Here is a 19,428-nt window from a genome sequence, read left to right as displayed (position 1 = left end):
GTAGCTTCCCGCCTTCTGCTCACCCTCATTTTCTCTCTCACTCATCTATCTACCTCTCTCTCCCACCCTGGATTTTTCTACCTTTCTAGTGCTCACCCACCTTTTGAATTCTACTAGCCTAAACTACCTTACACATCTATCCATTGATTTTCTTTTCCATATCCGCTCTTATTTCTTTCTTACCCTCTTCCCATCTTACTCCTCCATACCGCTCTTCCATGTGAGGGCTGGAGGTGGAGGAAGTGACAGGATCCTGTGGAGTTCGTGAATCTATCTGTGGATAATGGGGAATAGTGCTGCTTGTTTTGTGAAAGCCAAGGACCTGGGCGTGCAGAATCAATCACTGCAGGCGGTTCTACTGGCATAGAAATCAAATATGACATAAATATTATAATATTTTGCCCTTTTTGTTCTCAAAGAACTTTACCAACATTAGCTCATTTTCATAGGCACCATAATTATCTCAGAATTCCTATAATGTAATATTTTTGCTTTGATTTAAGATTTCCTGAGACCATTATAGTCTCCTTTATCATTGGAGATATCTCTGTTTTCAGCCATTGTTTATGCATTTTAGTTTCTTAAAATAATTTCTTTATACTTTTATGACTCCTTCCCTTTGGAAAACATAGTTATACAAATGAACTCACTCTAAAGCCTCTCCAGGAAATGTAGGAAATGTGTTTTATTGGAAAATCAATAGCCCAGGATGGTGGTAGCAAAAGCCTCCACCTTTTTTTTCCCTATGGTTTCTCACTGTCTATTTTATTCTGAATTCAGGCAAAGGTTGGTTGAGCAAAAGGATGCCCAGTTGTCCTTGTGAAGACAAAGTCAGGGAGGCAAAGGCAGTGTCTGGACAGAGTCTATTTTCGTGAGTTTGAATGGATTTCATCAGATCAAATTGTACTGCTCTGAAGTTGCTTGGCCTGCCAAACTCCTTGCCTTCTGAGTCACCACTGAGGCCTTCTGTTTGGGAGCACATAGCCTTCTCTGTCTGCTTCCCTTCTTATCCTTTTACATTAGATGCCCTGTGGCCTGAAAAATAAAGAACCAGTCTCAGAAGTTCATCAGTTGATCTTTTGAGATTGAAGAAAGCAATAAAGTTCCGAGTGACTTTGGGAAGGAATCCCAAACATCCACCCTGATGAACATTCCTGCTCATCCAACCACAGCAAGAGAAGTTCTATTTAGTGTATTACTACTCACATGTTTTTTTTTTTTTTTTGGGGGGGAGGGCATAATATGATAAAAAGACTTATTAACCACTTTTGTCATTTTAATTTTGTAAAGTCCATTCTGCCACTCTCAAAACTTGCAGTCATAGGAGTTTAATGTATATTTCCATTTAGCTCTCCAGAACTCACTCCAAGGCAGCAGGAAGTGTCTGCGTGCCTCCCTCCCATGGGAAGTAACTGCCCTATGCCAGTGGTTCCAGCAGAGATGGGTACGCTAGAAAGTGTGTTGCCTCACCTAGCAAATAAACCCACTGGAGCAGGACACTTGGCATCTTTCTTGAAGAATCTTAGCAATTTCAGTTACAAGAGCCCCAGATGGTAGCATTTTAAAGGGAGTTGAAATATTAAGGCTATTTCAATGGGGGAGAAGCAGAGTGAATTATATCAACCACGGAATTAAAGTAGTGTTTGTTTTAAAAATCACATTTTATGATGAAAATAATATCTATGATTTTTCTAATTTAAAAATTCCCTTCAAGCAATGACTGTTTGCTGTTGTTTTTCTTTATTTCAACAGATATTATAATTCAGGGACTATGACAGTTATGGACAACAGTGCTTTAAGGGAGGGTGACAGCTGGGCATGGTTGCTCATGCCTGTAATCCCAGAACTTTGGGAGGCAGAGGCAGGAGGATAGTTTGAGCCCAGGAATTCAAGACCAGCCTGGGCAACATAGTGAGACTCTGTCTCAACAAAAAATAAAAAATTAGCTGGGCATGGTGGCATGTGCTTGCAGGCTGAGCTACTTGGGAAGCTGAGGCAGGAGGATTGTTTGAGTCTGGGAGGCCAATGCTGCAGTGAGCCAAGATAGCACTACTGCACTCCTGCTTGGGTGACACAGCAAAACCCTGTCTCAAAAACAATCAAACAAACACACAACAAAAAATAAATGAATAATTAAAAAAATTTAAAAAATGTTAGGAAGGGTGAGGATGTGAGATGGCTTGTTACCAGACATGGTCTTTTTAGAAAAGTGTGAACAGGCCAGGCATGGTGGCTCACACCTGTAATTCCAGCACTTTGGGAGGCCGAGGTGGGCGGATCACGAGGTCAGGAGTTCGAGACCAGCCTGGCCAATATGGTGAAACCCTGCTTCTACTAAAAATACAAAAATTAGCTGGGCATGGTAGCATGCGCCTGTAGTCCCAGCTACTCAGGAGGCTGAGGCAGAAGAATCACTGGAACCCAGGATGCAGAGGTTGCATTGAGCTGAGATTGTGCCACTGCACTCCAGTTTGGGCGACAGAGTGAGACTCTGTCTAAAAAAAAAAAAAGAGAAAAGAGAAGTGTGAACAAAAAGATTAAAAGATTTAATTCCCTCCCGAATATAAAAGGACCCTATCCTTTTTGAATCCCAACACCAATACTATAGATAACCAAGTAAATATTTTATTTTTATTTTTATATTTTTTGAGACAGACCCTCCCTCTGTTGCCCAGCTGAAGTGCAGTGGCGCGATTTGATTTGGGCTCACTGCAACCTCCACCTCCCAGGTGAAAACAATCTTCCTGCCTCAGCCTTCCAAGTAGCTGGGATTATAGGCATGTGCCACCATGCCCAGCTAATTTTTGTAATTTTAGTAGAGATGGGGGTTTCACCATGTTGGCCAGGCTGGTCTCAAACTCCTGGCCTCAAGTGATCTGCCTGCCTCGGCCTCCCGAATTGCTGTAATTATAGGCATGAGCCACTCCCCCTGGCCCAAATAAATATTTTAAATAAAGCAATGTGCATATGAGCCTTACCTCCTCCTTTTTACTTAATCAAATATAGTACTGTTGAATTCTAGTGCATTTCTCTCCATTTCTATGAATTAAAAAAAATGAATATCAGTGCTGAGTATAAGTGATTACTTGAGGAACTGCAGTGCACAACAACACAGATGGACAAAGAGCTATCATGATGAACAAGCTTGAGTATTGAGGGCCATGACCCTGCATAAGGACTTGGAGTCAGAGAAAAAACAGAAGAGTTTTTATTGACAGGTAGGAAATTTGTGCTTTGTTTTTAAATAATAGCTTTATTGAGGTACAATTCACATAGCATAAAATTCACCATTTTAAAGTGTGCAATTCACTGTTATTAGTGTATTCACAGAGTTGCACAATGATCGCCACTATTTCATCTAATTTCATAACATTGTTATCACCCCACCAAAAAACCTTCTATCCATTAGCAGTCACTTCCCATTTCCCATTCCCTCTAGCCCTTGGCAACCACTAATCTGCTTTCTGTCTGTATGGATTTTGCCTATTCTGGAAGTTTTACATACATGGAATTCTATAATGTGTGATATTTTGTGTTTGGTTTCTTTCACTTAACATAATATTTTCAAGGTTCATCCATGTTGCAGAATGTATCAGTATTTCTTTCTTTTTATAGCTAAGTAATATTCCATTGTATGGTTAGACCAGCTTTTATTTATCCATTTATCAGTTGATGGACCTTGGGTTGCTGCCACTTTTTGGTTATTATTAAAAATGCTGCTGTGAACATTCATGTGCAAATTTTTGTGCGGACATATGTTTTCACTTCTTTAGGAGTAGAATTGCTGGGTCACATGGTAATTCTATGTTTGACTTTCTGAGGAATGGCCAAATTGTTTATCACAGTAGCAGTACCATTTTACATTCTTACCAGCAATTGTAAGAGTTTCAGTTTCTCTACATCCTCACCAACACTTGTTATTGTCTGTTTTTTTCTTTGTAATATAACCACCCTGTTGAGTATCAAGTAGTATCTAATTGTAGTTTTGATTAGCATTTTCCTAATAGTTAATGATGTTGGGTATGCTTATTGGCCATTTGTATATCTTCTTTGGAGAAATTTCTATTCAAATTCTTTGCCAACTTTAATTATTTTTGTTGTTGAGTTGTAATAGTTCTATATATATTGTGGATACTAGACTCTTATCAGATATATGATTTGCAAATATTTCTTCCATTCTATGAGTTGTCTTTTCACTTTCTTGATAATGTCATTTCACACACAAAAGTTTTTAATTTTGATGAATTCCAATTTGCTTATTTTTGTTTGGTTATGCTTTTTGTGTCACCCAAGAATCCATTGCCAAATTGAAAGTCATGAAGATTTCCTCCTCTGTTTACTTTAAGACTTTTGTAGATTTAACTCTGAAATCCATTTTGAGTTAATTTTTGTATATGGTATGAGGTAGGGGTGTAAATTCTTTCTTTTGCATGTGAATATCCAGTTTTCTCAGCACCATTTGTTGAAAAAAAATGTTCTCTCCCCACTGAATGGTCTTTTTTTAAATTGACAGATAAAATTATATGTATTAATCGTGTACAACATGATGTTCTGTCATGTTTAGTCATTGTGGAATGACTAAAGCTAGCTAATTAACACACATATTACCTCACAGAGTTATCATTTTTGTGGTAAGAACAATTAACATTCTCTCTCTAGGCATTTTTTAAGAGTACAATATATTGTTATTTACTATAGTCACAATGTTGCACAAGAGCTCTCTTGAACTTATTCCTCCTAACAGATGTTTCATATCCTTTGATCAACATCATCCCAACCAGCTCCCCCAACTGCCCCAGCCCCTTGTAACCACCATTCTATTATCTAGTTCTATGAGATCAACTTTTTAAGATTACACATATGATGAGATCATGTGGTATCTTTCTTACTATGCCTGACTTATTTCACTTAACATAATGTCTTCTAGGTTCATCCATGTTGTTGCAAATGGCAGGATTTTCATCTTTTTAATTACTGAATAGTATTCCATGGTGTTTTGTTTTGTTTTGAGACAGGGTCTTGCTCTGTCACTCAGACTGGAGTGCAGTGGTGTGATCCCGGCTCACTGCAACCTCTGCCCCCTGGACTCAAGCAATCCTTCCACCTCAGCCTCCCAGGTAGCTGGGGCTACAGGGGTGCACCACCACACCTGGCTAATTTTTTAGTTTTTTGTAGAGACAGGGTGTCACCATGTTGCCGAGGCTGGTCTCAAACTCTTGAGCTCAAGCAATCTGCTCTCCCCAGCCTCCCAAAGTGCTGGGATTATAGGCATGAGCCACCATGCCCAGCCTCCATTGTGTTTTTATGCCACATTTTCTCTGTCCATGTATCTGCTGATTTCATATTTTGGCTATCATGAATAATGCTGAAATGAACATGGGAGTGCAGATATCTCTTCAACATACTGGTTTTATTTTTATTTTTGGAATTTGAATCTGTTTGTCAATATCCACAAAATAACTTACTGAGATTTTGATTGGAATTATGTTGAATCTATAGATCAAGTTGGAAATAACTGACATCTTGATAATATTGAGTCTTTCTACCCATGAATATAGGATATCTCCCCATTTATTTAGTTCTTTGATTTCTTTTACCAGAGTTTTGTAGTTTTCTTTGTATAGATCTTGTACATATTTTCTTAGATTTACACGTATTTCATTTTTAGAGGTGCTAATCTAAATGATATTATGTTTTTTTGTTTCAGATTTTAGTTGTTTATTGCTGATATAAAGGAAAATGATTGACATTTGTGTATTCACTTTGCATCTTGCAACCATGTTATAATCACTCATTAGCTCCAGAAATTTTTTTGATTTATTCAGATTTTCTACATATACAATCATGTCATCTGCAAACAAAGACAGTTTTATTTCTTCCTTCCCAGTGTGTATACCTTTTATTTTTTTCTTATTGCATTAGCTAGGACGTTCAATATGATGTTGAAAAGGAGTGGTGTGAGGGAACACTCTTGTTTTGTTCCTAATCTTAGTAGGAAAGCATCTGGCTTCTTACCATTAAGTATGATGTTAGATGTTGGGGTTTTTTGTTTGTTTTTTTTTTCGTTTTTTTTTTTCGTAGCTGTTCTTTATCAAGTTGAGAAACTATTCCTAGTTTTCTGAGAATTAAAAAAAATCATGAATGGATGTTGTATATTGTCAAATGCCTTTTCTGCATCTGTTGATATGATCATGTGATTTTCCTTCTCTAGCCTGTTGATGTGACAGATTACATTAGTGATTTTTTGGAATGTTGAACTAGTCTTGCATACTTTGTTAAATCACACTTGGCTGTGTTGTAGCATTCTTTTTATCTATTGCTGGATTTTATTTGCTAATATTTTGTTGATGATTTTTGTAACTATGTTCATTAGAGATATTGGTTTGTAGTTTTCTTGTAATGTCTTTGGTTTGGGTATTGGGATAATTCTGGCTTCATAAAATGAGTTAGGAAGTATATATTCTCTCTGCTTCTATGTTTTGGAAGAGATTGTAAAGAATTGATATAATTTCTTCCTTAAATGTTTAGTAGAATTTACCAGTGAACCTATCTGGGCTTAATGCTTTCTGTTTTGGAAGGATGTTAATTACCAATTCATTTTCTTTATTAGATGTAGGCCTATTCAGATTATCTATTTCTTCTCTTGTGAGTGTTGGCAGATTGTATCTTTAAAAAGCTGGTCCATTTAATCTAGGTTATCAAATTTGTAGGCAGTTATTAATAATGTTCCTTTAACATTATTTTAATGTCCATGGGATCTTTAGTGATATCCTGCCATTTCATTTCTGATACTAACAGTTTGTATCTTCTCTCTTTTTTTCAATGAAGTTCATCAATTTTGTTGATCTTTTCAAAGAGCCAGCTTTTGGCTTTATTGATTTCCTCTACTGATTTTCTGTTTTCAATCTCATTGGTTTCTGCCCTAATTTTTATTATTTCTTTTCTTCTGTGTGTTTTAGATTTAGTTTGCTCTTCTTTTTGTAGTTTCCTAGGGTGGAAGTTTAGATTATTTATTTTAGATCTTTCTTCTTTTCTAATATATGCATTCAGTGCTATAAATTTCCCTACAAGCACTGCTTTCACTGCATTCCACACATTTTAATAAGTTATACTTTCATTTCCATTTAGTTCAAAATGCTTTAAAATTTCTTTTGAAATATCTTTTTAGAAAATAAATGTATTTTGAGATGTGTTGTTTAATCTCCAATATTTTTCTGTTACTGATTTCTAGTTTGGTTACATTGTTGTCTGAGATCATAGATTGCATGATTTCCATTCTTTTAAATTTGCTAAGGTGGGTTTTATGGATCATAATGTGGTCTGTCTTGAGGAATGTTTCATGTAGGCTTGAGGAGAATATGTAATCTGTTGTTGGATGAAGTAGTCTATAGATGCCAACTATATCCGGTTGCTTGATGGTACCATTGAGTTCTAGTATGTCCTTCCTGATTTTCTGCTTGCTGGATCTCTCCATTTCTGATAGAGGGGTATTGAAGTCTCAACTACAATAGATTTATCTATTTCTACTTGAAGTTCTAGCAGTTTTTGCCTCACTTTTTTTTTTCTTTTTTTAACCAAGTATTAAATCACAGGAGGAATTTACTCCAAGAATGCCAATCAACATACTGGACAATGTCTTTTAACTATAGTTTACAACAATAGTTTACAACTATGATGGCCTTTCATATAGCTACTTCTAATGTCAGTTCTCACTGAAAGGCATAATATTAAAATATAACTCAGCCAAAGAAAATGTTTCTTTTGTTCATTTCTTTTGTTCCTTTGTTCATTTCTTGGAATAGCAATTAGCAAGTACCAATGTGTGTAAAATGCCTAAAAAATACACAATGCCGTTGTCAAATATGTTTGAAAAACACAATATGATATTGGCCCTGCTTAGAGATTCAAAATATATTTATCATACTAAAAGTTCTAAAAAGCTATGCATAAAGAAATTTGTATAAATTATTTAACAGTTTTTCATAATTGTTATTGTCATTCTTTGGGAAGTTAGATATATCAATATACTTTCAGATTTATCAATATACTTTATTCACCTGGTCTTTGAATGAGAGCGGGTTAAGTAAGCAAATTTGTTATCATTTGCACTGACAAGGAACTAGAGTGTTAATTTTTTTTTATTATTGATTGAAGGGAGAACGCTTCCACTGCAATTTTTATGGAAGAGTTTTCATTTGATTATAAAAGTTGTGCCTCATGTAGTTTGATTCTGTTTTTAGGCACATACATATTAAGGTCTGTTATGTCTTGTTGGAGAACTGACCTCTTTATTATTATGTAATGCCTCTTTTATTCCTGATAATTTTTCGTGCTCTAATGTTTGCTCTGTTTAAAATTAACATAGCCACTCCAGCTCTCTTTTGATTAGTATGAACATGATATCTCCTTTTTCATCCCTTTACTTTTAATTTAGTGTCTTTATATTTAAATTGAATTTCTTATTAACAGCATATGGTTGGGTCTTATTTTTTGATTCACTCTGAAAATATCTGTCTTTTCATTGGTACATTTAGACCACTGACATTTAAAGTGATTATTGATATAGGTGGATTAATGCCTACCGTACTTGTTACTGTTTTCTATTTGTTGCCCTTTTCGTTGTTTGCTTTTTGTCTTCCACATTTTTTTGCTTTTTGTTTTAATTGAGCATTTTATGATTCCATTTCTCTTTTTTCACTTATCAATTATATTTCTTTAAGAAAAACATTTTTAGTGGTTGCTCTATGCCTTTGTAGCTAGTCCCAGTTCACTTTCATATAATACTATACAAAGATACATACTATATTCTCAGGTAGTGCAAGTACCTTATAATAACATAGTATTCCTAATTATTACCTCCTATCCCTTGTATGATCGCTGTCACTCATTTTACTAACACATAAATACACATTAGTATATACACACACATAATCAAATGCATTGCTGCTATTATTATTTTGAATAAACTGTTATCTATTAGGTCAATTAAAAATAAGAAAAAAGTTTTTATTTTATCTTTGCTTATCCCTTCTCTAGTATTCTTTCCTTCTTCATGTAGATTCAGATTTCTGACCTATATTGTTTTTCTTCTCTGTGAAGAACTTCTTTTAACATTTCTTGCAAGGCAGGTCTAATGGTGACAGTTTCCCTCAGTTTTTGTTTGTCTGAAAAAGTCTTGATTTGTCTTTCACTTTTGAAGGATAATTTCACAAGATACAGAACTCAAGGTTAGTGGGTTTTTCTCTCAACACTTCAAATATTTCACTCCACTCTTCTCTTGCTTGCATTGTTTCTGAGGAGAGGTCAGATGTAACTTTTATTTGAACTTCTGTGTAGATAAACTGTTTGTTTCCCATGGCTTCTTTCAATAATTTTTTCTTTATTTTTGATTTTCTGGAGTTTGAATATCACATGCTTAGAATTTTCTTTTGCATTTATCCTACTTGGTCTCTGAGCTTCCTGGATCTGTGATTTGGTGTCTAATTTTGAGTAAATTCTCAACCACTATTGTTTCAAATATTTCTTCTATTATTTTCTCTTTCCTCTCCTGATATTTCCACATTACATGAATGTTGCACCTTTTGTAGTTGTCCCACAGTTCTTTCATATTCTCTTCTATTTTTTTCCCCCAATCTTTTTTCTCTTTGCTTTTTGGTTGTAGCAGTTTCTATTGACATATTCTCAAGCTCAAAAATTCTTTCCTCAGCCATGCCCAGATCACTATTGAGTCCATCATGTGCAGGCATTCTTCATTTCTGTTACAGTGTTTTTAATCTCTAGCATTGCTTTTTGATTCTTTCTTAGAATGTCTGTCTCTCTGCTTATAATATCCATCTATTCTTGCACGTTGTCTACTTTTTCTGTTAGAGTCCTTAGTATATTAATCACAGTTACTTAAAAACACTGGTCTGATAATTCTAACATTCCTGTGTTATCTGACTTAAGTTCTGATGCTTGCTTTGTCTCTTCATACTGTATTTTTTGCCTTTTAATATGCCTTGTAAATTGTTGTTGGAAGCCTGACGTGATGTACTGGGTAAAGGAACTGTGGTAAATAATCCTTTAGTAATGTGGTGGTAAGGTGTAGAAGGAGGGGAAGCATTCTATATTTCCATGATTAGGTCTCAGTTTTTAATGAGCTTGTGTCCCTGGACTGTGAACCTCACCAGTGCTTCCTAGTTCTCCCCCTTAGGTGGGACAGGATGGCTAGAAAGGGCTGGAGTTGGGTTATCTTCCTTCCCCCATGTGGAAGGCTAGAGCTGGCTGGAGTTGCTTATTGACCTTCCCCCATAACAGTTAGCATCTGATAAAAATTCAATAGGTTATGCTCGGGCCGGGCGCAGTGGCTCATGCCTGTAATCCCAGCACTTTGGGAGGCCAAGGCAGGCGGATCACCTGAGGTCAGGAGTTTGCAACCAGCCTGACCAACATGGTGAAACCCCCGTCTCTACTAAAAATACAAAATTAGCTGGGCGTGGTGGCGCATGCCTGTAATCCTAGCTACTAGGGAGGCTGAGGCAGGAGAATGGCTTGAACCCAGGAGGTGGAGGTTGCAGTGAGCTGAGATCGCGCCATTGCACTCCAGCTTGGGTAACAAAAGTGAAACTGCGTCTCAAAAAACAAAAACAGAAACAAACAAACAAACAAAAAATAGGTTATGCTCTGGTAAAATAGTTTCTCCTGAGAGCAGACCTCGTTAAGAAGAATAGAGTGCTCTGGCATATTCAAAAAGGCAACTTTTTCCCTCCCTCTGCCTGAAGCATGAGGAGGGGTATTTTCCTCTAATCTTCAGTGAGAGAAACTGGAGCTTAAACTCACAAAAGTGTGGGTGTGCTGTCCTAATATTGGGCCCCTGGAGTTCCTAACTCTCCGACTTGTCTGTACGGAGCCCCCAGAAGTTTGTCAATTACAGTGTAGGTTTTTCTACCCTAGTGCTGGTTCCTGTGGAGGCTTCTGCTTGTGGACCTCTGCTCTGGTAATTTGTGATTCTCTTTATCTGCCTGTTTCTCCAATTTTTGGAGTAGCAGTTTTCCCTGTGACCTCACTTTTCTGACAGATTTAAGAGAAAACGATGGTTTATTTCAGTTTGTTTAGCTATTTGCTTCCTGTTAGGATGGAGTAATGACTTCTAAGCTCCTTACACGTCAGACTGAAAAATGAAAGTCTTTTTTTTCTTTTTTAAAATGGGCATTTATAAGTATATAGTTTTCTTTAAGCACTGTTTAACTGCACCCCATGAGTTTTTGTATGTTGTGTTTTCGTTTTCATTCATCTCAAAGTAGTTTCTAATTTCCATTCTCACGCTTGGACTTTCTATAGAGGGGAATATTTCTATTCCATTACTGGGTTAATTTCCGAGAACATCAATACCTCCAGAACCCTGCATTTACACTTTTAGAGGGTAGTTTCTGAGGAATAGAGGAACTGAAAGTAGACATGAGTGGCTGGGTATAGGGGCTACAATTTAACCCCGAGCTTTTGAAGCCATCCTGTGTTCTTCTAAGCCAGTGATTCTCAACTGGGGGCAACATTGCCTTTCAGGTGACATTTGGCAATGTCATGGCAATGATATGGGCATTCCATCACAATAAAGAATTATCTGATTTGAAATGTTAATAATATTGCTATTGAGAAACCCTTTTTTAACCCTTTAAATTGGTAGGTCTGTTTCCCACTTACCCAGCACCTATCTGTACAGTGTGTCACTACATCTTCATAATGGTCCCCAAGGTAGGTGCAATATCATAATCTGAGATGATGTAAGCAAAGTTTTAAACTGAAGCAGCCTCTCAGTCAGCAGCAGAGTCAGGACTACCACCCTGCACTCCAGTTGTTTCCCAGAGAACCCACGGTTACCGGGATCTCCACTTGTTTTGACCATTCCACCTTTCAAAAGCAGATCATCATGCATTGTCTTGTGACTATATGGCTAGCATATTGGTAGGCTAATACACTTCTCCTAGTTAAGGACACTTCACTCTGTCTTGTAACTCTCTGTTTAATGTCTCTGCAAATACAGTATAAACTCCCTGTGGACAGCACAGCAGTTGGCAGAGTAGGCACTCAGTCGATTTTGTTGAATGAATTAGAATATATGAAAGAAAATATACCAGAATGTTAACTGGGTTGTCTCTAAGAGCTTAAATGAAGGTTTTTAAAATTATTATTATTATACTTTAAGTTCTAGGGTACATGTGCACAACGTGCAGGGTCGTTCCATAGGTATACATGTGCCATGCTGGCCCACTGCACCCATCAACCCGTCATTTACATTAGGTATTAAATGAAGGTTTTACCTGTCACCAGAAGAGGCTTGGAAATGGGTTGTGACATGACCCTAGAACTGGTAGGGGAAGAGAAATTGTGATCCCCCATATTGATTGTTTTGCCTATAGGATTTTAATTACGTTGTTAATAATAATGATAATTTTTATTTCTCTTGTTAAATTCCTCACACTTCAGCCTACTTTGTTCTTTGAATTGTTCATGGTAGCACCTTTTGCCTTTAATAAAAGACTCGTTTAAACTCTGCTTACAAATTCACTGTATCCTCAGATTTTGTTCCCTAAAGGTCTTATCACAAACATAACTTAAACAAAAATCTCTTGTGATGTTTGATATCACACTGATCCGTAAATTATACTGACATTAAGTCTCTATGTCTAAGGTAGCTGGCCTCAATTTTCTCCTCCATAAAAGAGGAATAATGATTCTTTGTTAACTGAGAACTTCCTGAGGATAAAATCATTTACAGCACACGAAAACATTTTAAATAGTACTGTGGGGTTTGATGTGGGCTCACACCTGTAATCCCAGCACTTTGGAAGGCTGAGGCAGGAGGATTGCTCCAGACCAGGAGTTTGAGACCACCCGGGGCAACATAGAGAGATCCTGTCTCTACAAGAAATAAATAACCAAGCAGTACTGTGTAAATGGCAAGGCCCCTTCAGTTATGGGTAACTGAAAAATTGTATTCATATGAATTGTGCAATATAACCAGTTGTCATGCAGTAATTAAAGTAGATTGCTAGATTGAAAGAAAGTGCATTCAGATTTTGTGTTCCTTGCTTGTAATGGTAGCCTGAGTAAATAGGACCTTTTTTCTTCCTAGTAATTTGGTTAAAAGATCAAAGCTACATTTTGCCCTAGACTATCTTGATGATTATAATACATTGACTTTTTTTTTCATAGGTGTTACAGAACATCCTGGACACTGAAAAAGAATATGCTAAAGAACTTCAGTCTCTTCTTGTTACTTACTTAAGACCCCTGCAGTCCAATAACAAGTAAGATGTTTATTTTAAACCCCTCACAAAGTAAAGCAACATAATGTCAACATATGGAATCATTATTCTTGTGTCATTGAATAATTGATTTTGCCCTTTAGAAGAATTTCCACAGATCACAGGTTGCCAAAAACATGGTCAGGGCAACAGAAATTATGCAAGATGTTGCTTTTGGAGGGCTTGGCTTTCTTTCTCTTCTGGCTGTGAAAGGAATGAGCAGATCTGTGTTTCTTCCTGTCACAATTTTTATCTTGTGCATTAAAAAAAAAGTGATGTGCCTGATTTTACCTTATAGGAAAAGAGCTCCCTGGTGCTTTTATTTAGAAAGCACATAAACTGGAAATTCTCATGCTCACTCTGACCTTTGTTTGCCAGGGCAGAACTTCTTTCCCATGCTCTGAGAATGGAAAGAGTATGGCATTTTGTGAATGCTCATAAGAGCTATTCAAGCCATTATTTCACCCAGGCAAATGTGAATGAGAAAGAGATGCTAAAGTGTTTTTAAAGACAAAATGTTCAAACCTTATTCTGGTCTTAGAAATCTGAAGTGATTGTGTAAAGCCTGAATTGAAAGAATTGAAAGCTTTAGTTTTCATGAAAGAAAAGTAGTGACCATTTTTTTGTCCTTGTAGGCACAGCATATTTAACAAATAGTAGTGAACTGCATTTATTTGTTTTTATTTTAATTAATTAAATTTCACTAGAGATCATGATCATATAGAAAATTTACCAATCAGCCCATATAATGAAGAACAAAAACCTCTCTTTTTACCTTGGAAAGAGTTTACTATTGCTAAACAGTTGTCTAAACTATCAGCTTCAAACTTAAATAAGTTAATATATTTGAGAAATTTGGCCGGGTGTGATGGCTCAAAAGCCTGTAATCCCAGCACTCTGGGAGGCTGAGGCGGGCAGATCGCTTGAGGTCAGGAGTCCAAGACCAGCCTGGCCAACATGGTGAAACCTTGTTTCTACTAAAAATACAAAAGCGAATTAGCCGGGCATGGTAGTGCAAGCCTGTAATCCCAGCTACTTGGGAGGCTGAGGCAGGAGAATCGCTTGAGCCTGGGAGGCGGAGGCTGCAGTGAGCCAAAATCACATCACTGCATTCCAGCTTGGGAGACAGAGCAAGACTCCATGTGAAAACAAACAAACAACAACAACAACAACAAAACCAAGCAAACACAAGAAAAAGAAAAGGAAAAATATTGTGAGAAAAATTCTCCCCTTTTCCAAATTATGCTTGTTTAGTTATAATGCCTTTTTTCTTGCTAAATTTCCCGCTTGTTTATTCTCCTGGCACTATGGAAATCTACTTCAGTATGAAAAAATTTTCTATTCCTGTGTTGTAAGAGTTTAAACATGATCAACAACAAAGTGCTTTTTGGGCCAGGTGCGGTGGCTGGCTGGGCACCTTGGCTGACGCCTGTAATCCCAGCACTTTGGGAGGCCAAGGCGGGTGGATCACTTGAGGCCAGGAGTTCAAGACCAATCTGGGCAACATGGCGAAACCCCATCTCTACTAAAAATACCAATTAGCTCGGCTTGGTGGTGTGCACCTGTAGTCCCAGCTACTCAGGAGGCTGAGGCAGGAGAATCGCTTGAACTCGGTAGGCGGAGGTTGCAGTGCGCCAAGTTCATGCCACTGTACTCCAGCCTGGGGGACAGAGTGAGACTCCATCTCAAACAAAACAAAACAAAACAAAACAAAAAACAAAGTATTTTTTGTTATTGTCATGTGAAATATGAAGTGTTCTGTGAATCATAGTTCTTAGAGCTGAAGTAAATCAGTAAATCATTGGGTCTAGTATCCTGGGAGAAATGACTATCTCTATTAAATAGAGAAGAAGCTGAAGTCCAGACAGGTTTACTGCCTTGCCCATCATACAGCCAGTACATGGCCAGGCTGGAGCCACTGTGACCCCTGCTGCCAAGTGAAACATGCTTTCTGTTTTCTGGAAGTGACAGGCAGAGGAGATGGAAACTGAAGTGGTAACTCTGGGAGGGGAGACGGTAAGATTTTAAATGAAGGAGGGACTGATTATCGATCAAGAAACAATAAGAGGATTTAATGAGTTCTTTTCCTTTGGCTAAATACTCAGTAGTGAGATTGCTGGATGGAATGGTAGATCTACTTTTAGCTTTGAGAAAACTCTGTAGTGCTTTCCAAAGAGGCTGTACTAATGTTAGTACTAATGTACTAACATTCCCACCAGCAGTGTGTAAGTGTTCCCTTTTCACCACATCCACGCCAACATCTATTATTTTTTACTTTTTAATAATGGCCATTCTGGCTGGGCGGAGGTGGTATCTCATGGTTTTAATTTGCATTTCTCTGATGATTAGTGATACTGAGCATTTCTTCATATGTTGGTTGGCCATTTGTAAGTCTTCTTTTGAGAAGTGTGTGTTCATGTCATTTGCCTACTTTTTGATGGGATTATTTGTTTTTTTTCTTACTGGTTTGTTTGAGTTCCTTGGAAAAGAGTCAGGGCCGAGGAGGTGAGAGACCTGAGTCAGACCTGTACTGTTCCTAAATGAATTCAGAATGCAGTGATAGTAAGTTTCCATTACTTCTGACTGTCTTGTCGGCCCCAAAGTGATTTGAGCAAACCAGACTGACTATTATCTGATTGTGAAGGGGCCAGATAAGCCCCCGGTCAAGTTCAGGTAAGGCCCCAACTTAAGTTCTCACTGCTCTGAGAGAGCAACAACCAGGGAAGTTGGTTGGCTAAAGGTTTCACTTTAGAATAGGGGTTTTCCAGCTTGTGATTCAGGATGACATTACAGCAGAGGAACTGGCAGCTTTTTATTCTCTCGGAGTTACTGGTAATGTTTGTTTTGGTCTTCTTCCCTTTCTTTCTTAGTCAGCAAAAAAATATTCTCTTGGGAATACTCCCCTGGTATTTTATATATATATATATATATATATATATATGTATATGTACATGTATAATATATATATTATATAGCATATACAATACACTCTACCCCCAGGCTGGAGTGCAGTGGTGAGATCTCGGCTCACTGCAACCTCTGCTTTCAGGTTCAAGCGATTCTCCTGCCTCAGCCTCCTGAGTAGCTGGGACTACAGGCATGTGCCACCACACATGGCAATTTTGTATTTTTAGTAGAGATGGGATTTTGCCATGTTGGCCAGGCTGGTCTTGAACTCTTGACCTTAAGTGATCTGCCTGCCTTGGCCTCCTAAAGTGCTGGCATTTCAGGTGTGAGCCACCACACCCGACCTAGTGTTACTATACACTTAAGGAGAAGAACATGTGGCAGACATGGGCTTTTTTTTTTTTTGACAGAGTCTTACTCCATCACCCAGCCTGGAGTGCAGTGGCACAATCTCAGCTCACTGCAACCTCCGCCTCCCGGGTTCAAGCAATTCTTCTGCCTCAGCCTCCCGAGTAGCTGGAATTACAGGCGACTGCCACCACACTCGGCTAATTCTTTGTATTTTTAGTACAGACGGGGTTTTACCATGTTGGCCAGGCTGGTTTCGAACTCCTGGGTTCAAGTGATCCACCCGCCTCGGCCTCCCAAAGTGCTGGGATTACAGGCATGAGCCACCACGCCCAGCCCAACCTTGGCTTTTTGAACAAATCTTCAGAAACGTTTTCTCCCAAAAAGTGGTTAAGAGCATGGACTCTGCAGCTAGAATGTTTTGGTTCAATTTCTGTCTTTGGCATTTCCTGGCTTTGTAGCTTTGGATGATTTGCTTAACCTCTCTATGCCTGGGTTTCCCCACCTGTAAAATGGAACCAGCACTGGCATAATACCTACCTTATAGAGTTATTATAAGGTTAAAATGAGGTTTTAATTGTAAAATGCTTGTGTAAGTGTTCAGTGCTCTATGAGTGTTGGCTCTTGTTATTATTATCACTTACTGTTTGGTAGGGGAGGAATGGATAAGAACATTCTTCATACAGAGGCCCTGGATAAAGTGGTTCAGTTTGCCTTTATTTGACTTCACTCCACTCCAAAAACAAACAAATCAATACTATTTTTTTCCTCCTACTTCATCTCATAAAGATTTCCTTTAATTGATGTATGAGCATTTTAGTTTAGGAGAAAGTTGATTTTGCTATTTTTTCTTGTGTATTATATGAGCATATATAATATCTTTCAATTACTTTTCCAGTTCATCCAGAGGAAGGTACTCAAGAGTTTTTTACACTTATTCACTGCTATGATGTATTTTTATCTATTTATATACTTCAATATTAAGCACTTGTTTTAATTTACCCGTTGCTTTATAAAACACCTAAATGTCCCTTACGACCACTCCATTTCTTTAGGATCATTATTCTTATTATATAAAAGAAAATCAAGGGGAGAAGCTTAAGAAGCTGCCTAAGACAATAGAGTTGTTATAAATTAAAAAGCAAAAGTTAAAATATAGGGATTACTTCCCTTTTATTTACCATATATTAGCAAACTATTAGCCAACTAGACTAGAATAGATAACTACATGTTCTGTAATTTTTTTTTTCAGTCTGAGTACTGTGGAGGTTACATCTTTACTGGGAAACTTCGAGGAAGTATGCACATTTCAACAGACACTCTGCCAAGCCTTGGAAGAATGTTCAAAGTAAGTGCAGCATATTTCTGATAGGATAGCCAGCAACATTGCTGTTTGTGTTTTGTTTTCTTTTTATCCGTTGCCTTTGATAAGGACACTTCGTAGTTAGGTATTTGTTACAGCTCTGAACAAAGTAGCAGTACATAGACAGGGTACTAGGTGGCAGTGTTCACAGTGTCACACCACTAGTTGTATATTAGAATTCTATATCTCGTAAATTACTTTTGACTTTATTTAAAAAATACATCAGTTTGCTGTTTCTGGTCAGTATAAAAGACACATAAGGTCTTTTTTTTTTTTAATGTTCCTTAAATTTCTGGGATACATGTGCTGAACGTGCAGGTTTGTTACATAGGTATACATGCGCCATGGTGGTTTGCTGCACCTATCAACCCGTCATCCAGGATTTAAGCCCCGCATGCATTAGGTATTTGTCCTAATGCTCGCCCTTCCCTTTCCCCCCACTCCCCGACAGGCCCCAGTGTGTGATGGTCCCCTCCCTGGAGACACATAAGGTCTTAATTGACCATGAATGACACCTCTGGCACCGATTACATATTTTCTTTTGTACATTGCAAATTACTTGGAAAAGTCATTCAAATGATTCATTCAGTTTCACAGATTTGGTGTCTTTGAATTGCTCCTGATACTATGTCTATTATATTAAGAGTTGAAACACACAGAAAGTGGGGGAAGGAAAAGTATATCTTTACGTGAACCAACAGATTTTTGATGGCTAGCTAGATTGTCCAGATGTTTAACTTCATACTACAGTGAACTATAATGATCATCAGGCAATACGTTTCTATAGAAAGACTAATTTTTCAAGCAGCATATCTTGAAGAAGTTGGCAGCTTTCATCTCTCTAGGGAAATTGAGGTGATTACCTGTTATTTAAGCTTAATGGGACACAGGTGGTTGTCCAGGGAGAAAGATGGAGAGGGCCCACACTAAAGGGACTTGAGGGGCCAAGAGGGATCTAGATTATTGATATGCAAAGATGTTCACTAAGCGAGAAGGGCAGATTACAAACTAGATTCGTAATCCTTATGTTTTCCATTTTATAGAGAAACATGTAGAAAAAAGCCCAAGAAACATGTCAACATTTTTAGAGTCAGTATCTCCAAATGGTGGGAGTCTGAGAAATTCGTTTTTCTTATTACACTTTTCTGATTTTTCTACAAATGAAGACAGGTGGCTTATAATTTAAAACATTAATTTAAAAACTTTTGAGGCCACCCTGCCTAGCAAACACCAGGCCTCCAAGATTACATAATATTCTTTTGTGGTATGTCATTTTTGGATTTGATTAGTTTTGTCTGTACTCAAACTTTAGATAAATTAACCAAGAATATTTTTAGTGTACCCAGCTAAATTTGAAAATAATCATCTTAAAAACAAACAAGCAACCGTACCTACTAATTCCAAGTAAGTATCTGACCCTATGTATTAGAACTGTGTTTGGTGGCTAGAGTTTAAAGCAGTGGGCAAGAATTTGAGTTTCATGGGTAAAATGGTTATAATATAGTTTCTCTTTTAACCTTGGCAAAA

The 19,428-nt window shown here is 37.5% G+C and overlaps 1 protein-coding gene across 6 annotated transcripts in view; it reads left to right on the top strand.

The window, feature by feature from the left end:
* The window catches only part of ARHGEF6 (Rac/Cdc42 guanine nucleotide exchange factor 6), a 118,387-nt gene that overhangs the window by 55,185 nt on the left and 43,774 nt on the right, over positions 1-19,428 (top strand). For all 6 annotated transcript variants that reach the window (XM_054471904.1, XM_063660754.1, XM_063660757.1 and 3 more), the window contains 2 exons: positions 13,192-13,286; positions 17,791-17,886. In XM_054471904.1, the coding sequence (XP_054327879.1) occupies positions 13,192-13,286; positions 17,791-17,886 (191 nt within the window). The remainder of the gene's footprint in view (positions 1-13,191; positions 13,287-17,790; positions 17,887-19,428) is intronic.

The sequence above is a fragment of the Pongo pygmaeus genome, chromosome X (assembly GCF_028885625.2).
Source record: "Pongo pygmaeus isolate AG05252 chromosome X, NHGRI_mPonPyg2-v2.0_pri, whole genome shotgun sequence".
Lineage (NCBI taxonomy): Eukaryota > Metazoa > Chordata > Mammalia > Primates > Hominidae > Pongo > Pongo pygmaeus.
The sequence above is the reverse complement of the archived record's forward strand: the minus strand, read 5'-3'. Positions and strand labels throughout refer to the sequence as shown.